The sequence below is a fragment of the Giraffa tippelskirchi genome, chromosome 14 (assembly GCF_054371585.1).
Source record: "Giraffa tippelskirchi isolate mGirTip1 chromosome 14, T2T-mGirTip1v1.2.pri, whole genome shotgun sequence".
Taxonomy (NCBI): Eukaryota; Metazoa; Chordata; class Mammalia; order Artiodactyla; family Giraffidae; genus Giraffa; species Giraffa tippelskirchi.
The window spans coordinates 70969878-70988723 of NC_137288.1; the positions used below are offsets into that span (position 1 = coordinate 70969878).

Below are 18846 nucleotides of genomic sequence, written 5' to 3' on the forward strand. Positions count from 1 at the left end.
ACAGTTTGTACGAGTCCCCGACTTCTGTTTATCATGTTGCAACTGCTTATTTGCTAAGACAACTATTCAGAACCTCTATTACATTTTATGATCTAAATAAGGCTGTGAATCAAGGTAGTTACCCACCTTGTAACTGAATTGTAAAGAACCAATTGTAGTAACACGTGCTTTGGATCCTGGAAACGAGGGACCATGAAGATCAAGGAAAAAAATAAAAAAAGAAGAGTCTTTTTCTCAGCTTAGCACTAATCCTTGAAAACATCTGCAGTAAGGAAAGTTCATTTTTTGCATCTTCCTCCCTCCCTTTCTTCTGACAGCAAGCATCCTCCTGAGGGACTATCTGCCCTATTCCTACCTACTCTCTCTTCCCTCAGCTAAAACACCCGTGTTCTCAGTACCCTCATGTCACAGTAAGTTTTGAGAGGAAAGGCATCTTAAGGAACAAATGTCTACTTATTTGAAACAGCATTAGCTCCATCATCCTCATATACATTTGCTTTTTAAGTCTGCTTAAAACCTAAGTGAATATTTGACTAAATCCCAGTGGTGCAACTGAAAACCATCTAAACCGTGCCTGGAATGGCCATGTGATTAACACACGTTAGGCTGGTGCCCACAGCATGCCCAACCTGCCACACCTCAGACCATGTGCCCTCTCTCTTCTGTCCTACTTTTGTAAGACTCTGTCCTCTCTACCTCTGACCCAACAGATGCCCTCACAGTCCTCCCTTACTTCCCCTGAGCTGATTTCGTGACCCTGAGGATTCTGGTCCAGGGGCTGGGTGCAGATGGCCAGCACTCGTGGTTCGGTAATTCAGGTTTCCCGACTATAAAGCAATTTCTGCTTCCATTGCTCTCTCCCTCTCCTCAACATCTCGCTGCACAGAGAGACTCTGTCTATGCAACCAAAACTTACACTGCTTCCTGAACTCAGCAACGATTGCCTCAATCCATCTTTACTGTTCTTTCCACTCAGAGAAAAAGTGACTTCCTTGTCCCGGGTGGGGGAGTGGGGAAATGTGTCCTGTAGTCATTCTCATCTAAGTTATCTCATCCATTCATTCCTGAAACCCAGTGCAATGGTCTATAGCACGCCTATACTTTTTTCAACAAGTCTAAGATAAATCTACTTTCATATCTATTGCATTTCTAGTCTAGAGAAACTTGAAATATTATACAGCTATAATATAATACAGCTAAAATAAAAGTTACAATTAACACTTTCCAGCATAAGAAATGATCCATGTTATTATATATGTAAAGAAAGGAGGCAGAGAAACTACATTCACATGCTTGAAGGAATATAAAGTTGTATCTGCATGTGAACAAAAATTAGTAGGCAGGACAGAAAAACAGCAATAGTTACTGTCCTAAGGTAGCTGAGATTTGAGTGAGGAGACTTGGGCCTTCATTTTAATAATTTTTATATTGTAATGTTACTTATATATTGTAGAAATACAACATAAAAACTTTTGTTTTATATGGGATTATTACTAATATGACAAACATAATACTTGATATTCAATATGACAAGAAGCTGATTTTTAATCTGTAATATACACAGTAACAGGAACACAGTACATTAAACCCCCTCACACCCCCACAGAGCATTTCCATCCTGCTGGAAATGAACGGCAGGTTAACAGCATGTCGTCACCGCTCCTGTTTTCGCAGCACAAACCCCTCTCCCTTGTCTACATTTCCGTATCTATCTTCTACTGGTCTGTTATACAGCCCTCTGAAGCACATGAACTTTAATGTGCGACTTCAGGTTCAGGTTGAGCCACAGGTCTATCGTAGTCTGTCATGTTCATCATCTTTAGCCCAAGAAACGTAAATCCTACCCTTTGATTTTGGCTCTGGGACACGTTTTGAAAATTTTCAGAAGCACACAGCCCAGTAGGTACGTCTTGCTTATGAAGACTCAGGCGTCCGTGTGTGAGATTTGCCGGATACCGTCATCAGCCCTGCATGTGCCGGGCAGGGACGTGCGCTTTCCTCAGCCAAGAAGGCCAGAGAGAAATCCAAGGACGTCCATGGTGCAGGCTGAGGGTGGCATGAGGCCTGCCGAGCAGACTCTGGAACGGGAAGTGGGCCGAGGGTGGACCCGGACCTGCCAGAAGAGGGGAGGCCCAGGAGAGGGGAGGCCCGGGAGAGGGGAGGCCGGGCAGAGCAGGCCCAGGCACTCCGAACCCATGTCTTCACTCACGTTCTTGAGAGCCCTGTAACCAACCAGTCACATGCCCCAGGTCTCCACCATACATGTGTACGACTTCCCAGGTCAGATGTTCTGAAACGACTATTTGCCAAATTATACATACTCACCTGTTTACATCATTCACGAAGAAGCGTGTCTTCACACATCTGACTGCACGAACACGATAGAGGGTACAGGATCTGCCTCAGAGGGGATGGGGCAGTGGGGTGATCCTTGAGGGGGAGCAGCAGGGGCCCCAGGCTGGGCTGCTGCGCCACAGTCCTCTCCAGGGCTCTCCTGACCCCTCTCCAGGACTGCAATCCCATCCTCCCAACCGTCAGACTCAAGAGCCCAGTGCCAGCTGGGTTCACCAGGAGGCATGAGCTGAGCAGGAGTTCTGGGCTGAGGTGTTTAGTGATGAGTAAGCACTGCCCTTGGGACCAACTCCTGTGCAAGGGAAGAACTCCTGCAGGGCTGGACAGGAGACGTCTAGCAGTGGTGCAGACCCACTGACGGCCGTGGATGACTCCACTGACGCCGAGAACTAGGGCTTTCCTGAGTTGAGATGGGATGGCCAGGCCTTTATACCACCCTATCAGTCACTGGACATGGAAGGACGTGGACACTGTGGGGAGGTGGGTCTCACCAACCGAGGCCATCCCCAGAGACACTGACAGGTGAAGTCATCAAGTCCTCCCCTGACGGGGGCTGGAGCAACACTGTGTTTACAGCGGGCCCCTTGCTGGAAGCTTCCCCTTCAGTTACTCCCTCTTTGGGACACTGTGAGGGTAGCTGTACCTCCCTCCATTTACAGATGAAGAAAGAGACTAAGCAAGCCCACCTCAGCCCCGCAGCTGACCTTTAATGTTCCATCTTCTATCCTGTTAATAGCCAGCTTCTGACAGCAGGAGTGTCGTGTCTAGAGCCAGGCCCGAGAGGGGTGGGCGGTCTGTGCTGTTGGCTGGTGGGAGAGCAAACACACAGGGAGGAGACCACCCCTTCAACACCTTTTCTATGTCCCCCTAGTCTGCCAGCATCTCAACTGTGTACGCTCATCATAACCTTCAGAGCAACTTAGCACTTTGAAGAGCAGGTGGAAAAGGCAAAATTTTGGCCAGAGAGCTCAAGAAGCCATGCCACCTCTTGCTCTCCTCGGCCCCAAGCTCTGCTCCGCTTCCTGTCTGTGCTGTATACCCTACCCTGGGGGGCCTTGTGTTCTATACTCTCTCTAGCTCCCCTTCCTGCCAACAGAGTGCTCTGCGACCCATTCTCTCACATCTGTTTTCCACTAACTTGAAAGAATCGATGAAATGTCTGTTTACTGCCCACTAGGTATTGGTCATTTTTAAATAGAGGCCTCTCAAAGCTGTCCCGGTGGCTCAGATGGTAAAGAATCCACCTGCCAACGCAGGAGACCCAGGTTCAATCCCTGAGTTGGGAAGATCCTCTGGAGAAGGGAATGGCTACCCACTCCAGCATTCTTGCCTGGAGAATTCCATGGACAGGGGAGCCTGGCAAGTTATCTAGTCCATGGGGTTGCAAAGAATCCAACATGACTAAGCGACTAACTCGTTCACTTTCACTCTCAAAGACAGCAATCTGACAGTGAAATATGAGCCCAAAGGTGAGGCTAAGAAGGTGAGGCGAGAGGACAAAACATCCGGACACCAGCAGGGAACGGTGGCAGCCCCGAGTCCTCTCACTCAGTCTTGTTCTGACTGCCTGACGAGGGCCAGACGAGGAGTGAGCACAGTGGGTGATTTCCACACCTAACGCCCAAAGCGTTTAGGGGACATCTGCCCTGGGCCTGCTAACACCCGTGTGCATGCTCAGTAGCTTGGTCGTGTCTGAGGCTGTGACTCCATGGACTGTACCCCATCAGCCTCCTCTGTCCACGGGATTTCCCAGGCAATACTGGAGTGGATTGCTGTTTCCTTCTCCAGGGGATCTTCCCAACCCAGGGATCAAACCTGCCTCTCCTGAGTCTCCCCGTTGGCTGGATTCTTTGCCACTGAGCCACCTGGGAAGCCCCACCAATAAAACAAACCCGTCTGGGCTGTGTGATGGCACAGAGACGGCGAGGAAAGTTTCAGGATGTCATTAGGTAACGTAACCTGGGGTCTCATCTTCCCTGGAAGCTTTTGACTCTGACTTGCCTGTTTCACGTCCCTCCCTCAGCTGATCCAGACCGTGAGCGCTGTGGACCAAGACGACCCACGCAATGGCCAGCACTTCTACTACAGCCTGGCTCCTGAGGCCGCTAACAACCCCAATTTCACTGTAAGGGACAACCAAGGTAATCCGTTGGCTACTGATGCTTCTCCACAGCATGGGCTGGACACCGTGGGTTGTGTACCATGCAAACAGTGTCGGAGGTCACCGCCTCTTTAACGTTAATAGCACGGAAGACATTAATGCTCATCTGTATGATCCTTTTAAAGTTTTGTTTCAGAACATCAAAGACAAAGAACGTCCTCTAATTCTGAAACTTTTACTCAGTCAGTTCACACGTTTGCGCACTGGCTCTGGGCCAGATCGATGGAGGCACACAGGCTACGAGCCTTCATCCCCACCGAGCAGCCTTGTTTGTATGCTCTTTAACCATGAGAAGAATTTGAGCAGAGAGACAGAAGCAGCCTAGACAGAAAAACCTGAGGGGACCCTTCTAAGCAAGGATCAAAGGGGGAAACAGAGAAAAGCTCCCAGAACAAAAGGGAGACAAAGGCTAAGTAACAGAGAAACAAAGGGCAGATTCAGAAACAGTGAGTAGTTCTGGCACCAAAACCTCCATTACTTTGGAGTGATTCAGAAAGAACAGTCAGGTGGGGTTCCCTATTCCAGAAAGTGCTTCCCACTACATCTCTGCTGGAATAGAATTCGACACCCCTCTACTCCAAAAAGCATTCAGATAGCTACGGAGCTGATAGACCAAGCACACTCTTCACTGGGCACAGATGGGAAAAGGAGTGGCTTTTGTACTCTGGCCAGAGGATTTTTCAGGGAAAGGTCAGAGCAAGTGAAAAAATAACTTAAATCTGTCGAGTGAACCCCTTCTGTTGCTAGGTCTGCTACCAACCAGTCTGACCTTGGGGAGGAAGGGCATCATTTCTCTGAGCTGTGCGGCCTCATTTCTATTCCAATCTAAAGTGCTGTCAATGCTAAACCATCTAAACAAAGGGTAACAAAGGAACATGATCTAGGCGTGCCTAGTCATGGCCTCAAACGTCCAAGCATTAATTCCATCCCACATGACGCTCTGCTATTGAAACCTGGGGATATCAAACCTGTTTTATTCTAAATGGAAAGCATTCTTCCAAGTCATCTTTTTAAACTTCTGCATAAAAAAAATTATCAAACCATTGTGGTAATTCTGAAAGGAAGCACAGTATAATTAAATATCCTGATATCTTCGCTGGGTCAAATTTTGAATTATTCATTTATCTACTTCTTTTGTGTTAGTTGCTTAGTTGTGTCTGACTCTTTGTGACCCCAGGAGCCCACCAGGCTCCTCTGTCATGGGATTTCCCAGGCAAGAATACTGGAGTGGGTTACCATCTCCTTCTCCAGAGGAATCTTCCTGACCCAGGGATCGAACCTGTCTCCCACATTGCAGGCAGACTCTTTACCGTCTGAGCCACTAGGGAAACCTACTTCTTCTGGAACCCGTAAAAGGTCACTTGGCCCCTTCAGGATAGGATTTATGGTAGAAACTCTGGGGGAAAAACAACCCATTATGCTGTTTCTTCGTGTTCCTAAGTGTCCCTGTGCCTTCGCTGGTATTCGTAAGGTCAATACACAAACAATATGCAGCAATTGCAAAACGCTGCGATCTTCTTAACTGTGACTCTGGACACCAATTCATGGAGTCAATGTCACAAAAAGACGGGCCACTGGAACATGCTGACTGTAAGAAGAAATGATTCATCTCTTGGAAGGTTTTCTAAAACAGAAGTCAGCACATCTTCAGCAGAGAGAATAAGCTCTTAATCTCCTCATAACAATCTATCCCTTGAGTATCCTTTACCGAGGCTCATTAAAAAATTGACCAATATCTGATATGGCGGATCTACTGTCAAACCCTCCAATTCCCATGCCTGAAACACTATTTTCACTTATGAACACAACAGTGCACTATCTCAAGTAAAGCCTTTCTTACTTTTTTAAATCCCCAAAGCATTGTGAAAAGGATTCTGCGTTTGCTTCATAGTTCTACCCACATCTTCCCATACTTTGCTTTATTTGATATTCACGATAATTCTATGAGGTTTGAAGGAAGTTACTAACAACAGACTGGTTCCAAATAGGAAAAGGAGTACGTCAAGGCTGTATATTGTCACCCTGCTTATTTAACTTATATGCAGAGTACATCATGAGAAACGCTGGGCTGGAAGAAACACAAGCTGGAATCAAGATTGCCGGAAGAAATATCAATAACCTCAGATATGCGGATGACACCACCCTTATGGCAGAAAGTGAAGAAGAACTAAAGAGCCTCTTGATGAAAGTGAAAGAGGAGTGAAAAAGTTGGCTTAAAGCTCAACATTCAGAAAACTAAGATCATGCATCTGGTCCCATCACTTCATGGGAAATAGATGGGGAAACAGTGGAAACAGTGTCAGACTTTATTTTGGGGGGCTCCAGGATCACTGCTGATGGTGATTGCAGCCATGAAATTAAAAGACTCTTACTCCTTGGAAGGAAGGTTATAACCAACCTAGATAGCATATTTAAAAGCAGAGACATTACTTTGCCAACAAAGGTCCGTCTAGTCAAGGCTATGGTTTTTCCAGTGGTCATGTATGGATGTGAGAGGTGGACGGTGAAGAGGGCTGAGCACCGAAGAATTGATGCTTTTAAACTGTGGGGTTGGAGAAGACTCTTGAGAGTCCCTTGGACTGCAAGGAGTTCCACCCAGTCCATCCTAAAGCAGATCAGTCCTGGGTATTCATTGGAAGGACTGATGTTGAAGCTGAAACTCCAATACTTTGGCCACCTCATGCGAAGAGCTGACTCACTGGAAAAGGCCCTAATGCTGGGAAGGATTGGGGGCAGGAGGAGAAGGGGACGACAGAGGATGACATGGTTGGATGGCATCACTGACTCGATGGACATGGGTTTGGGTAGACTCCGGGAGTTGGTGATGGACAGGGAGGCCTGGCGTGTTGCGATTCATGGGGTTGCAAAGAGTCGGACACGACTGAGTGACTGAACTGAACTGAACTAACACCTCTGACTGGCATGTCTCATTTGACAGATGAGGGAAGAAAGTAAGCAGCCCAAGAGCAGAGTGAGTGCGCATTAAGACTGGGACTGGAAGTTGGGGCCTCCTGTTTTAGCCACACACACACACACACAGTTTTGTGTTGCTGTGGAAACAAATACTATTTCCAAATGGGTTATTCAAGTTCCAGTTATAATATTTAACAGAAAATCTGCTACTACATGCTAGGACCAGTCTCAGCAACGTGATACTGACCTTTTTTTCTTTAATTTCAAATAATTCTGAGATCAAGAAATACATAATGCATGGGAGACATGATGTAACACTGATAAGAAATTCAGCTCTTCTCCAGCTTTCTAAAAATCTGACACGCTGCCCTTGATGAAAATGAAAAAGATTTCTGTTTGAGAAAAATCTGATTTCTGAAAAAACATTAAAACTATGAAGCAAAATTAATAGCTCTTAGCTATTACATTTACAAAACAGAGATTAGGCAGATTGCATGGCAGGTGGAAATACAAGTATAATCTTCAGGTTGGCAACCAACTGCTCTCTTTTTCCACTGAGAAGGAAATGAGAGAAGAAAGGCCTGTAAAAAGCAGGAAGAGATTTCAATTAGCTGAATAATTTTCAACATTGTTACAAAACTACGTGGTCACATAACACAACAGAAGGAGTATGTATTTGGAGTCAGAGACCCCAGTTGCAATCCCAGCTCTGTTGGTCAGTCAGTGACTTGGACCCCATTGCATGCTCGCCCCAGGCCTTGACTCTCTCAGCGTGACAGGGTGAGACCACCACCATGTCACCAAGGGGTGCTGAAGAGGAAACGAGCTGCTGCACGTGAAGTCTAACTACCGTGCACATGAGCGCTCAAGAAACAACTGCGCTCGTGAAAAATAGGGGGAGGAAGAGGGGGAAAATTAATGAAGGAATAACGTGTTACTCAGAATAGGCTGGCTACGCTGTGGAAACAAAAGACACCAAAATCTCAGTGGCTTAACGCAACTGAGGTTAACCTCTTGCTCACACAAAGCCGACCGTGGGTCTGGAGATGCAGGACGGCTGTCCACGTGCAGGTGGCGCAGGCTGCCTGGCTGTCCATCTCTAAAGTGATCTCACACACCATGCCGAGGCAAGAGCGCCAGAATCACACCAGCTGGCACACGCTGCTGCCCGGAGTGACACGGATCACCTCTGCTCATTCCCATCAACAAAAGTGAATCATATACAAATATCCAAAGTCAAGAGCATAGAAAAGTATAACCCTTTATTATGTAAGAAATATTGATACTGATATTCATAACGTTCCCTTTGATTAGGCTCTCAGAATTTTTTGTGACGTTCTAGACTCCTCCCTGTGGAATGTGAAACGCATCCAGAGAACCTTCCGTGTTGCTGATGTCGGCTTTGAAGAGTCACTGCTTTTATGTCCTTCCACATCTTAAACTTTTCCTCTGCTGAAAAAGATCCCAGCTTTGCAAAAACCGACTCAAGAAAACTTGAGAACATAGATTCAAAACTAAAAGATCCTAAAAACATTACATTAAGCAAATATAAATACACACACACACACACACCAGCTTTGTAAAAACATACCAAACAAGTTGGCTAATCCTCTTTAAAACTGGAGGGAAAAACCAGTATTGAATTTTCACCAAATTCATATGAATTGCTTAAACTCAGACCACCAAGTACTGGGAAATAACAGGGTGTGTCATATGATTAGGGGATTTCAAATAAGCTTCTGCTAAAGGAGCAAGTTCATCAGAAAGCACCGGAACTGGTGACTGCATTTCAAAGGCATAAAAGAAAATAGCCAAAGACATGAATTTCAGCCTTAGTGGCAAAAAGCAGCAATCTGCCAGAGCCTCGTGGGCTCCTCCGCATTCTTTTCCTGGAGGCACAAAAGCAGCAGCGGGGGCCTTGGAAAGCTGCTGAGTGAGAACAAACAGGGACCACAAGTTGCCAGTGATTGCTCATTTCTGTCGAGCTTTCCCAGGGACATTTCTGTTAGATCTGAAGCCTGACAGTTCGCCCTGGGCACTTTATGTCACAAAGGGGAAGACAGACTCTCAAAAAGGGTTTCTCTCCTAGGCCTCAGGGTTTTGTCTAGAAGCAAGCAAAAATCTTGGTTTCTGAACCCAACTGCTGATCCTGACAAGTCTGAGCGGCCGTGGCAGACCTCCTCCAGGGAATGCCGTCCCTTCTCCCACCTTCCCCACCGGGTGCCTGCCCCCTGCTTTCCCCAACCCCCAAAATTAACTCTCTCCCTGGTTCTTGCTTTCCATTCCCTTCTCCTTTTCCCTCCTCCCTTTCCGATCCTGGAATCCCTGTCCCCTCCAGATAACACTGCCCGGATTCTAACCAGGAGGTCCGGCTTCCGGCAGCAGGAGCAGAGTGTCTTTTACCTGCCCATCCTGATCTCGGACGGCGGGCAGCCGGTGCTGAGCAGCACGGGCACGCTGACCATCCAGGTGTGCGGCTGTGACGATGAGGGCCACGTGCGGTCCTGCAGCCCCGAGGCCCACATGCTCCCAGTGAGCCTCAGCCGCGGCGCGCTCATCGCCATCCTGGCCTGCGTCCTCGTCCTGCTGGGTGAGTGAGCGGCTCCCCTCCACGCTGGGGGGCCCTGCAGGTGCTGCCATGACAGCATCCCGTCAGCACCCTAACTCAGCCGGCCAGGACTGGTTTTCCACACCGGGCTGATAATTGCAAGGGTGGCGGAGCAACGCTGGGAAAAAGGAAAGAGAGGGAAGACTGTCCCTTCCTTTAGATCAAAGCACACGTTCATCAAGCATTTATTAGAGCCAGGCTGCCATTCTAGGCGCTGGGATTAGTAAGACAGAAACGTCCCAGCCTTCACAGAGCTTACTTCAAAACAAAGCAAGTCATTCTGACATCACAGAACCTACGTGGTAATTCTGGACAGGATGTGATGATCACCTCTCCTAACGCCCTCCTCTTAGATATGGAACAGCTATTATAAATCCCAGACAGGCAGTGACAGGCCCAAGCCAAACCTCAGGGGCAGAGCCAGGACTGAAAAGCAGGCAGGCGCCACTCTGCACATCCCTGCACCTGAGCAGTACGACCCTTCTCCCGAATGTTCATCCCCAGCTCCCAGAGGTGGTAAGTGTCACAGAGAAGGAGGGAGGGACACAGAGTCCCGAGAGAGGAGGAGGCAGAGCTGGGCGTCACTTTAAGTGGGGCAGTCAGGGAAGACCTCGCTGGTAAGAGAGCCTCTGAGCAGAGATCTGAAAGAAGTGAGACTGAACCACACGGGCAGCTGGGAGGATCAGCTGCGGGGGCGTTAGCACGTGACCCAGGGCCGGTGGCCTCTGCTGGTGCAACAGAAAGATGTGCTGACAGGTCAACGGCAGGGCACTACCGGGACGGGGGTCTTCCTCTCTAAAGGCACACTGCCTACAAAGCAGCCGCCCAGCTCCCTTGTACCTAAGGCCATTCACGCTATCATTCTCAACATCCACACTCCAAAGCAAACAATAAAATGCCTAAACCAATTCCTGACACCAAGAAAATATCTGTACATAGCTCCCACCTCTTCCGATTGAGTTAATTCATAGCATACATATTTTGGTTAGAGAAAAGCAGACTTACTAAACAATATTATTATTCAATTTGGAAGAAATCCTAGCATTCTATGAGGGAAAAGAGTAAAGCACTGGGGATTTAAATTAGAATTTAAGCCCTGGTCTTAAGTTTACCTCCACACCAAGAGACTGAGTCAGACCAAAGAAAGGTCTGACTAAAATGTCAGTGCTTGACTGCATTTCTAGTAGGTCTGTTGAATATGCTTCTCAAAAAACATTTTAAAGTACAACATGTGGTTCAGTTTTGTTGTCTCAGCTCAGTGCTACGTGAATGGAGATAACAGGATAAAGAAGTTACCTTTCTAAGTCCTTGAATCCCTGGATCAGAGAGAACCTTTAGGTTTCTGGTCCCTTTCTACATTAACAAATAAAACCCTCCTGCAATTCCCTGAGTGTCCAGAAGGTGGCACTGGAGTCCTTGAGTGCATAACAGCATAACTTGCAAGAGGCCCTGCAGAAACCTGCTGCCAGGGGAAAATTCCAGTCTTGCTGTCCTTCCTTTCATCTTTGGAAAATGTCTACATTATAAATTCACTCTAGCCCACAAAGAGTAGAAGGAACCACCATTACAGAGACACTGATTTAGAGACTGGCACAAAGAGGCACCTAGGTTAGAAGTGGTATGCAAGGGGCAATTTATTTTGTGGCTCCCAAATGCATTATGTCTTGTCTTTTGAATTGTATGTAATAAACAGACAATTTTCAGTACCTAAACTGAGCAAAGCTGTCCTAAAATCGCTATACTCTTAGGCACTTTTTTCTAAAAGTGCACATTTCACATTAAATATAATTCATAAAACTGAGTAAGACTAAAATGCAGTTGATTTGTTAAAAAAATACATTTTGTGGACACGTATATAAACATGTTAATTTTGACTATTATTTTTCATGTCTCAAACATGTATCTAGCTCCTAGAAAATCTCATAGGCCCTATGCATTGAGCCCATAGATCCTAAATAATAAACATCCCTAAAACCAATCTCTTCTACCAGGGAAGCCTTTCAGCTGAATAGGGGCAGTTTCCCCAAAATTTGATTTTTAGTCCTGTCTGACTTTCTGTGACTCCATGGCGTGTAGTCTGCCAAGCTTCTCTGTCCATGGGATTCTCCAGGCAAGAATTCTGGAGTGGGCTGCCATTCTCGACTCCAGGGGATCTTCCTGAACCAGGGATCGAACCCAGGTCTCCTGCATTGCAGGTGCATTCTTTACCTTCTGAGCCATTTAAATCAGATTACCTAAAAAATAAGACATGCAGCAATCTTTATTTTTTTAAGAGCTCTATAAAGTCCCTAATTCTCTACTGGAAATTTATACTGGCAAGAATTCTGGTACTAAGAGACTTTTCTAAGTTTGCTTCCCAGCATTTTCTGAAATCCCACAACTATCCCTCCAGTGTCCCTGGTGTGGGGGTTTTCCCAGTGCGCCAGGAGAATGAACCGGTCCTGCTGCTTCTCTGTGAAGCTCCTGTAGCTCTATGACAGTCCTTATCACTGCCTGATTGACATTATCATTAACGTCTATCATCTCCTTAGATCGCAAGCTTATAAAAAAAGAAATCATGTCATATTCAACTTTGTTTACCCTTTGCTTCAGATAATTCCCCCAAATACTGCAGTTTAGGAACTGCTCACTGAATCCCACAAACGCAGCAAGTTCACTTACAGTCCCATTGCTCCAACCTGCATCCATCCATCCAAATCACACCTCAACCACCACAGCCCACTTCAAGCCACCACTTCCGTAAAGTCCTATTAAGCCCATTTCTCCAAAATCCCACAGTTCTGTAGGCTGGGTTATATTTTTTCACACAAAGATAACATACAAGAGTTTATAACTGTTTTCTGTGTGTGCATTTTGTCACCCAAGCTATACAGAGAAACATCATGTATTAACATTAATTGCAACTCACATTCCACATTCAGGTTTTAAAAACCATTACTGTGATTTCTTTAAGTTAGTCGATAATGTTAATGGGAATATGACTGTACTCCATTTCCCTCCCTTGGATAAACTGGGGTCTTATTGTGCAGTGTTGTCAAGCTGTCACTGTTCACCAGCTGTAACAAAGCACACCAGGAAAAAAAAAAAATCAATAGCGGTTCTACAGCCAAAACCCCAAGACACTTCCTGGAAAACATTTTCAGTCACAGAGATAAACCATTCAATGGGCTTATCTCTCTCTCTCCTTTAAACCCCACTGAACACATATCCTGGAAAAAAAAAAAAAAAACATTTGTTGGGATAAAATTTTATCCAAACCTGCAAGGGCACATCTAACAGTGTGGTGCTTTTTTGATAACATGATGAACTATATAAAATGTCACTGCTCACTCCCTCTCTTCCATGAACATCCTTAGATCCGGAAAGTCATAACCATCTCTCTAAAGAAGGGTTTTCTGAGGAATCTGAGTTAACTGGACAATGGCAGTCATTTATGCGCTCTTATTTTTTGGAGAAAACATGAAAAGACAAAGACTTTGGCTCATATTTAGCATATGTGTCTATATGCATTTGCATTAATATATGCTTGCTGCTGACCCTTGGACAACGGTGGGGTGGGGTTAGGGGGTGCAGACCTGCCCCGTAGTGGTGCATGCCCTAACCGTTGGCCCACAGTATCCACCTTTCAGCATGTGCGGCAACCAAGCCCAAATACTGTACTATGTACTTATGGGAAAAAAAAAAAAATAATACACATCGAAGTGGACTCCAGTAGTTCAAATCCATGTTGCTCTAGGGTTAACAGTGTATTTAGAGTAGAATCCTATAGAGACACCAATGTTAAAAAAAAAAAAGCAGGATTTCACCTACAGAGTAAGATTTTCACATTGCAATAAGAGAAATATGTATGCGTCCTTACCTAGACAGAAGACATCACCTAATCCTTAAGCATATACTCGATGGTGGGCCACTGGGCTTTGTGGTTGGTTAATAAGGCATTACACTTGGGTGGTTGGATGTAGACACCCTCACGCATTTCATTGCGATAAAGTAAGGCAGAGACCAGGGGGTGCTGGTGGTAAAGAACCCACCTGCCAATGCAGGAGACTCAGGTTCAATCCCTGGGTGGGGAAGATCCCCTGGAGAAGGGAATGGCACCCCACTCCAGTATCCTTGCCTGGAGAATCCCATGGACAAAGGGGCCTGGCGGGCTATAGCCCATGGGGTCGCAAGAGTCGCACGTGATTGAGTGACTATCACTTTCACGTCTACGTGAACCACCGGGAGTTACATATCACGTAGCGTTCTGCTGCCCGCAAGCGCTCCGCCGGACGCGGCAGGCAGAGTGAGACCAGGGTGCCCGTGAGGTGACACCCAAACCCCGCCTCGCCCCCCCTCCCGAGCCTCCCCCACCCCTCCCGAGCCTCCCCCCCCCGAGCCTCCCCCTCCCCCCGAACCTCCCCTCCCCCCCGAGCCTCCCCCTCCCCCCGGCTCCCCTCTCCCCCCAGCCTCCCCCCCAGCCTCCCCTCCCGAGCCTCCCCCTCCCCCCCGAGGGCCCAGGCCCCGGCTCTCCCACCTACCCCGGCCTTGTGTGTCCGCAGTGCTGGTGCTGCTCATCCTGTCCCTGCGGAAGCACCGGAAGCAGCCCTACATCCTCGACGACGAGGAGAACATCCACGAGAACATCGTGCGCTACGACGACGAGGGTGGCGGCGAGGAGGACACCGAGGCCTTCGACATCGCGGCCATGTGGAACCCCCGCGAGGCGCAGGCGGCTGGCGCGCCCAAGACGCGGCAGGACATGCTGCCCGAGATCGAGAGCCTCTCACGCTACGTGCCTCAGACGTGCGCCGTCAGCAGCACCGTGCACAGCTACGTGCTGGCCAAGCTCTACGAGGCCGACATGGACCTGTGGGCCCCGCCCTTCGACTCCCTGCAGACCTACATGTTCGAGGGCGACGGCTCGGTCGCCGGCTCGCTCAGCTCCCTGCAGTCGGCCACGTCGGACTCGGAGCAGAGCTTCGACTTCCTCACGGACTGGGGGCCCCGCTTCCGGAAGCTGGCGGAGCTCTACGGGGCGTCGGAGGGGCCCACGCCCCTGTGGTGACGGAAGCCGGGAGGCGGGCGCGCGGCCAAAATTGGCCGTTCGGGGCGGCTGCTTCGCGGAAGAGGCTCCCGGCCCACGGGAGCGGAGGCGTGCAGGCGAGCGCGGCCGAGGGCTTGCGGAGCTCTCTCTGGATCAGCTTTACTCGGTGAGGTTAAGCTACATCCTCAAAAGGAAACACAGGAAGAGGGGGGCAGAGCCGCCAACGACCTTTATTTTATTTTATTTTTAATTATTTGTGATCCTGTATCCCAAGGTGTGGAGTCTGAGGTTTCGTATGGCGGGCTTGGCTTGTCTCCGCCATTCACGAAGGCGTTTGTCTTCATTGCCACCTCAGAGAGGCTGAGCTTTTCAGTGCAGAGATGGCCGTTGGGAACTATTCTAATCTCCTATCTGTTTGGGGGCTTTTTTAAAAAAATTATGTTATATTCTCTCCATTTAAGGATTTGGCGGGCACATCACACTGCACAAACCAACCCACACAAAAGAACACTGAAAGTGATTCCTCGGTGAGATTAACCTCACTTGTTCTGGGCTGGATGGAATCTCTTTCCATCCTTTTAAGACCAGGTTAAGGCCTAGTTGGCATTGCATGGGGGGGATGGGGGGTGGGAGAAGGAAGAGGCATTGACTTTAAGCTCAAGTTGAATGGCTGAACCAAGAGTTGTTGGCATCACAGCCAATCCACCTCCATCGAGCTAGACCGCTCTTGTTCCCTCAGCTCTTTAACTGTGCCCCACAAAACTGCTGGGAAGGAAACCAGAAACTCTGCCTCGTTTGCACTGTAGACGTCTCTTCCATGTGCCAAATGTGACGATTAGATGCTACAAAACGAAAGCCAAATAAAAAGAAGTATCTGATAAAAGCATGGGTTAGCGGGCTTTCCTAATCTGTGTGAGGTCAATCCAAGGGATGTTTACATACTGTAGATAACCTACTTGAACACAAATCAGTATTATAGAGAGTGAATGGATGTAAGAAAATTACATGTATAAGTTTTGTATATTTGTTAATAATTTTGGTAATAAATATGTACTGTATCTCAGTACCTTTAGCACTTCTTTTAATAAAAGTTAAATAGAAGGGAAAGTCTGTTGCACATTTGTTTAATTGCTGAGCAGGTAAGAGATGGTTTTGTGATCCTGACCTAGTCTGAGGTTCTTGCGGCTGGAGCTGATTCATAAGGCAAAGGCCAAAGCACCAAAGTATGAGGCTGTGCGTTCTGTTTTGGTCATTGATCAAACGAATGTATGGTTTAAACTGTGACCCTGTTAGGATTTTCATGAATGGTCTTTTCCATTTCCCCATCTCTTAAAAGATCAAAGGATGGTTTGATAACAGCAGCAACACAGTACTGAGTTTAGCCCGTGTTTTTTCATCTCCTGAGAGGGTATTGCACGTAACCACCAGAGATGCTATTTTCATCTCTATTTTGTTGGCAAATCAAATATCTACCAAAAATACATAACAAATATGTACATCTTGCTGATACTGGATGGGCTCAAAGAAGGCTGAAGCCATATTCATATATGTTTCCTAACAGGGGGTACATAGTAAGTGCTTAATGGGTTCATGATGAAAGGGATCTCTTTCTTTGACATCCTATTATTCAAGGATATTTTACACAATTATCCTCACCATTGGGAACAAATTGTGAATGAAAATAGTTTTCTGAGTGTCTTAGTTCTACATTCTCAACTTTTGATGTATGTCAGGGTCATTTGGAACATGATCACTTGTTAAACTGTAGCTTGCTGGGTCTTTTCCCACAGTTTCTCTTTCAGTAGATCTAGGGAAATCTGCATTTTTAATCTATCTACTTATGGCCACGTGGCCTGCAGGATCTTAGTTCCCCTACCAGGGGTTGTACTGGTGCCCCTGCAATAGAAGCACTGGGCCACCAGGGAAGTCCTGCAACTTGCATTTCTCATAAGCTCCTCGAGTCACACTGGTGCTGCTGGCCCAGGCAGGGACCCCACTTTGAGAACGCCTGGTGTATGGTCTCTCTTTCTCAAATATATGATGAAGGTTAGATTGTCAGTCCATTTTTACTGGGGCCCACACCATCAGTAGAGTGATGTTGTCCAGGAAAAAGGACAGTTGGGCAGAAATAATAAAAAGGTTTTAAGAGTCTGGGAGCCAGCAGGCTGTGCTTCGTTCTTTACTGTATGGTGCACTAAGACAGTGTTAGCATCACCGACTCAATAGACATGAGTCTGAGAAAGCTCTGGGGGCTAGTGGGGGACAGAGGACCCTGATATGCCACAGTCCACGGGGTCACAAAGAGTTAGACCCGACTTAGCGACCGACTACCACCACCACTAAGGCAAATTCTCATCTCAGCCTTCAACATACTGACACTTTCCTCCATGAAAGGCAGGTCTTATACGTCCTCTCGGAGGGTAAAGTGTGATGTAAAAATAAACTTAGCACAGAAAAAGCAAGAGCTTGAGTCCAAAGGAGGCTTTGCAACATACCAGTTCTGTGAATATAGGCAAATTAACCCCTATTACATTCTTTTCTGTCGCTAGCCCTGAGGATAATCTTTTGACCATCTCACTCTGTGTTGCGTGTTTTAAAAACTGAGAACAACCGTCTAACCACAGGGGGTTATCATGCTCCACATCCTGTAAATGTGGTCTGCCGTGATACTGGGCATGAAGTGATTAAGCGGAAGCTCCTGGAGCTTCTGGTTCCTGGGAGGATGTTTAATGGTGTGATATAGGAAGTGTTGGAGAAGCATAGGATAGGAGATCTGTTTCAGCTCATACTCTAAGCTGAAAGAGACTCTTCCCTCCGAATGAGTTTAGAGTTCCCTTTCCACTGCCACAGTTCACCGCAAATGCTGGTTCCTCTCAAAATAAAACACCATCACGACCAGGCAGAATGCATTGTTAAGCAAGAGAGCTGTAAAGTGATCCAGCCAGTTCTCTGTTAACAGGTAAAGCAGCTAGCCTTTAATTTACATGCTAGAGGGAAAAGGAGCATCGTGGAAATTGGTTGATAAGGCTCTGTCTGGACCTGGATTCTGAACAAGCACACAGCAAAGATCACGTTTAGCAATAAATTTTCTGAATCAGAAAAGCAGAATAGGGACTTCCCTGGTGGTCAGTTGGTTAAGAATCCACCTTGCCATGTGGGGGATGCCAGGTGGCTCCTTGGTTGCGGAACTAAGATCCCGCGTGTCACAGAGCAGCTAAGCCTGCCTGCCACAACTAGAGTCTGTGCACCGGACAAAACATCCCACGCGCTGCAACTGAGACCTCATGCAGCCAAATGAATAAATACGAAAAAGAAAAATATTCTAAAAAGCAGAACAAGGACCCTCTATATAGCACATGGAACTCTGCTCAGTATTATATGGAAACCTGGATGGGAGGGGAGTCTGGGGAAGAATGGATACATGTATATGTAATGCTGAGTCCCTTTGCTGTTCAGGTGAAACTCACAACATTGTTTATCATCTGTACGCCAATACAAAATAGAAAGTTAGAACAGAAAAAGCAGAATATCCCAACATGGCAGATAGCAAAGACAAAGAACGGAGTCGTTTACACAGGAAAGAATCTATAAATCCTGAAAACAAAATTCAGACAAGCCAAAATCAGAATAGGCACATTGACTAAGCATTGTTACTAGTTCACTGGTGATCCAGTACCAAATCTTGATGTCAGAATCCCCAGTATTTTCTTTCTAGTGCCTGAACTACGTGAGCCTGGGATACACTTTACAAGTAGTTCTTTTTGCAGATGGACTCATTCTCAAATC

General features: G+C 46.9%; 1 protein-coding gene and 1 long non-coding RNA gene across 2 annotated transcripts in view; one reads left to right on the top strand and one right to left on the bottom strand.

The window, feature by feature from the left end:
- Positions 1-16167, top strand: part of CDH20 (cadherin 20) — a 65469-nt gene extending 49302 nt beyond the window's left edge. The window contains exons 10-12 of the mRNA XM_081563032.1: positions 4376-4493; positions 9765-10016; positions 14576-16167. Coding sequence (XP_081419158.1) covers positions 4376-4493; positions 9765-10016; positions 14576-15081 — 876 coding nt within the window. The 3' untranslated portion in view covers positions 15082-16167. The remainder of the gene's footprint in view (positions 1-4375; positions 4494-9764; positions 10017-14575) is intronic.
- Positions 1526-15028, bottom strand: LOC145534782 (uncharacterized). Its single transcript, XR_014074989.1, has 4 exons — positions 14555-15028; positions 3057-3158; positions 2326-2397; positions 1526-2113 (listed from the first exon to the last, which is right to left on the bottom strand). It is a non-coding gene; the product is annotated as an uncharacterized LOC145534782 (long non-coding RNA).
- Positions 16168-18846: the final 2679 nt, after the last annotated feature.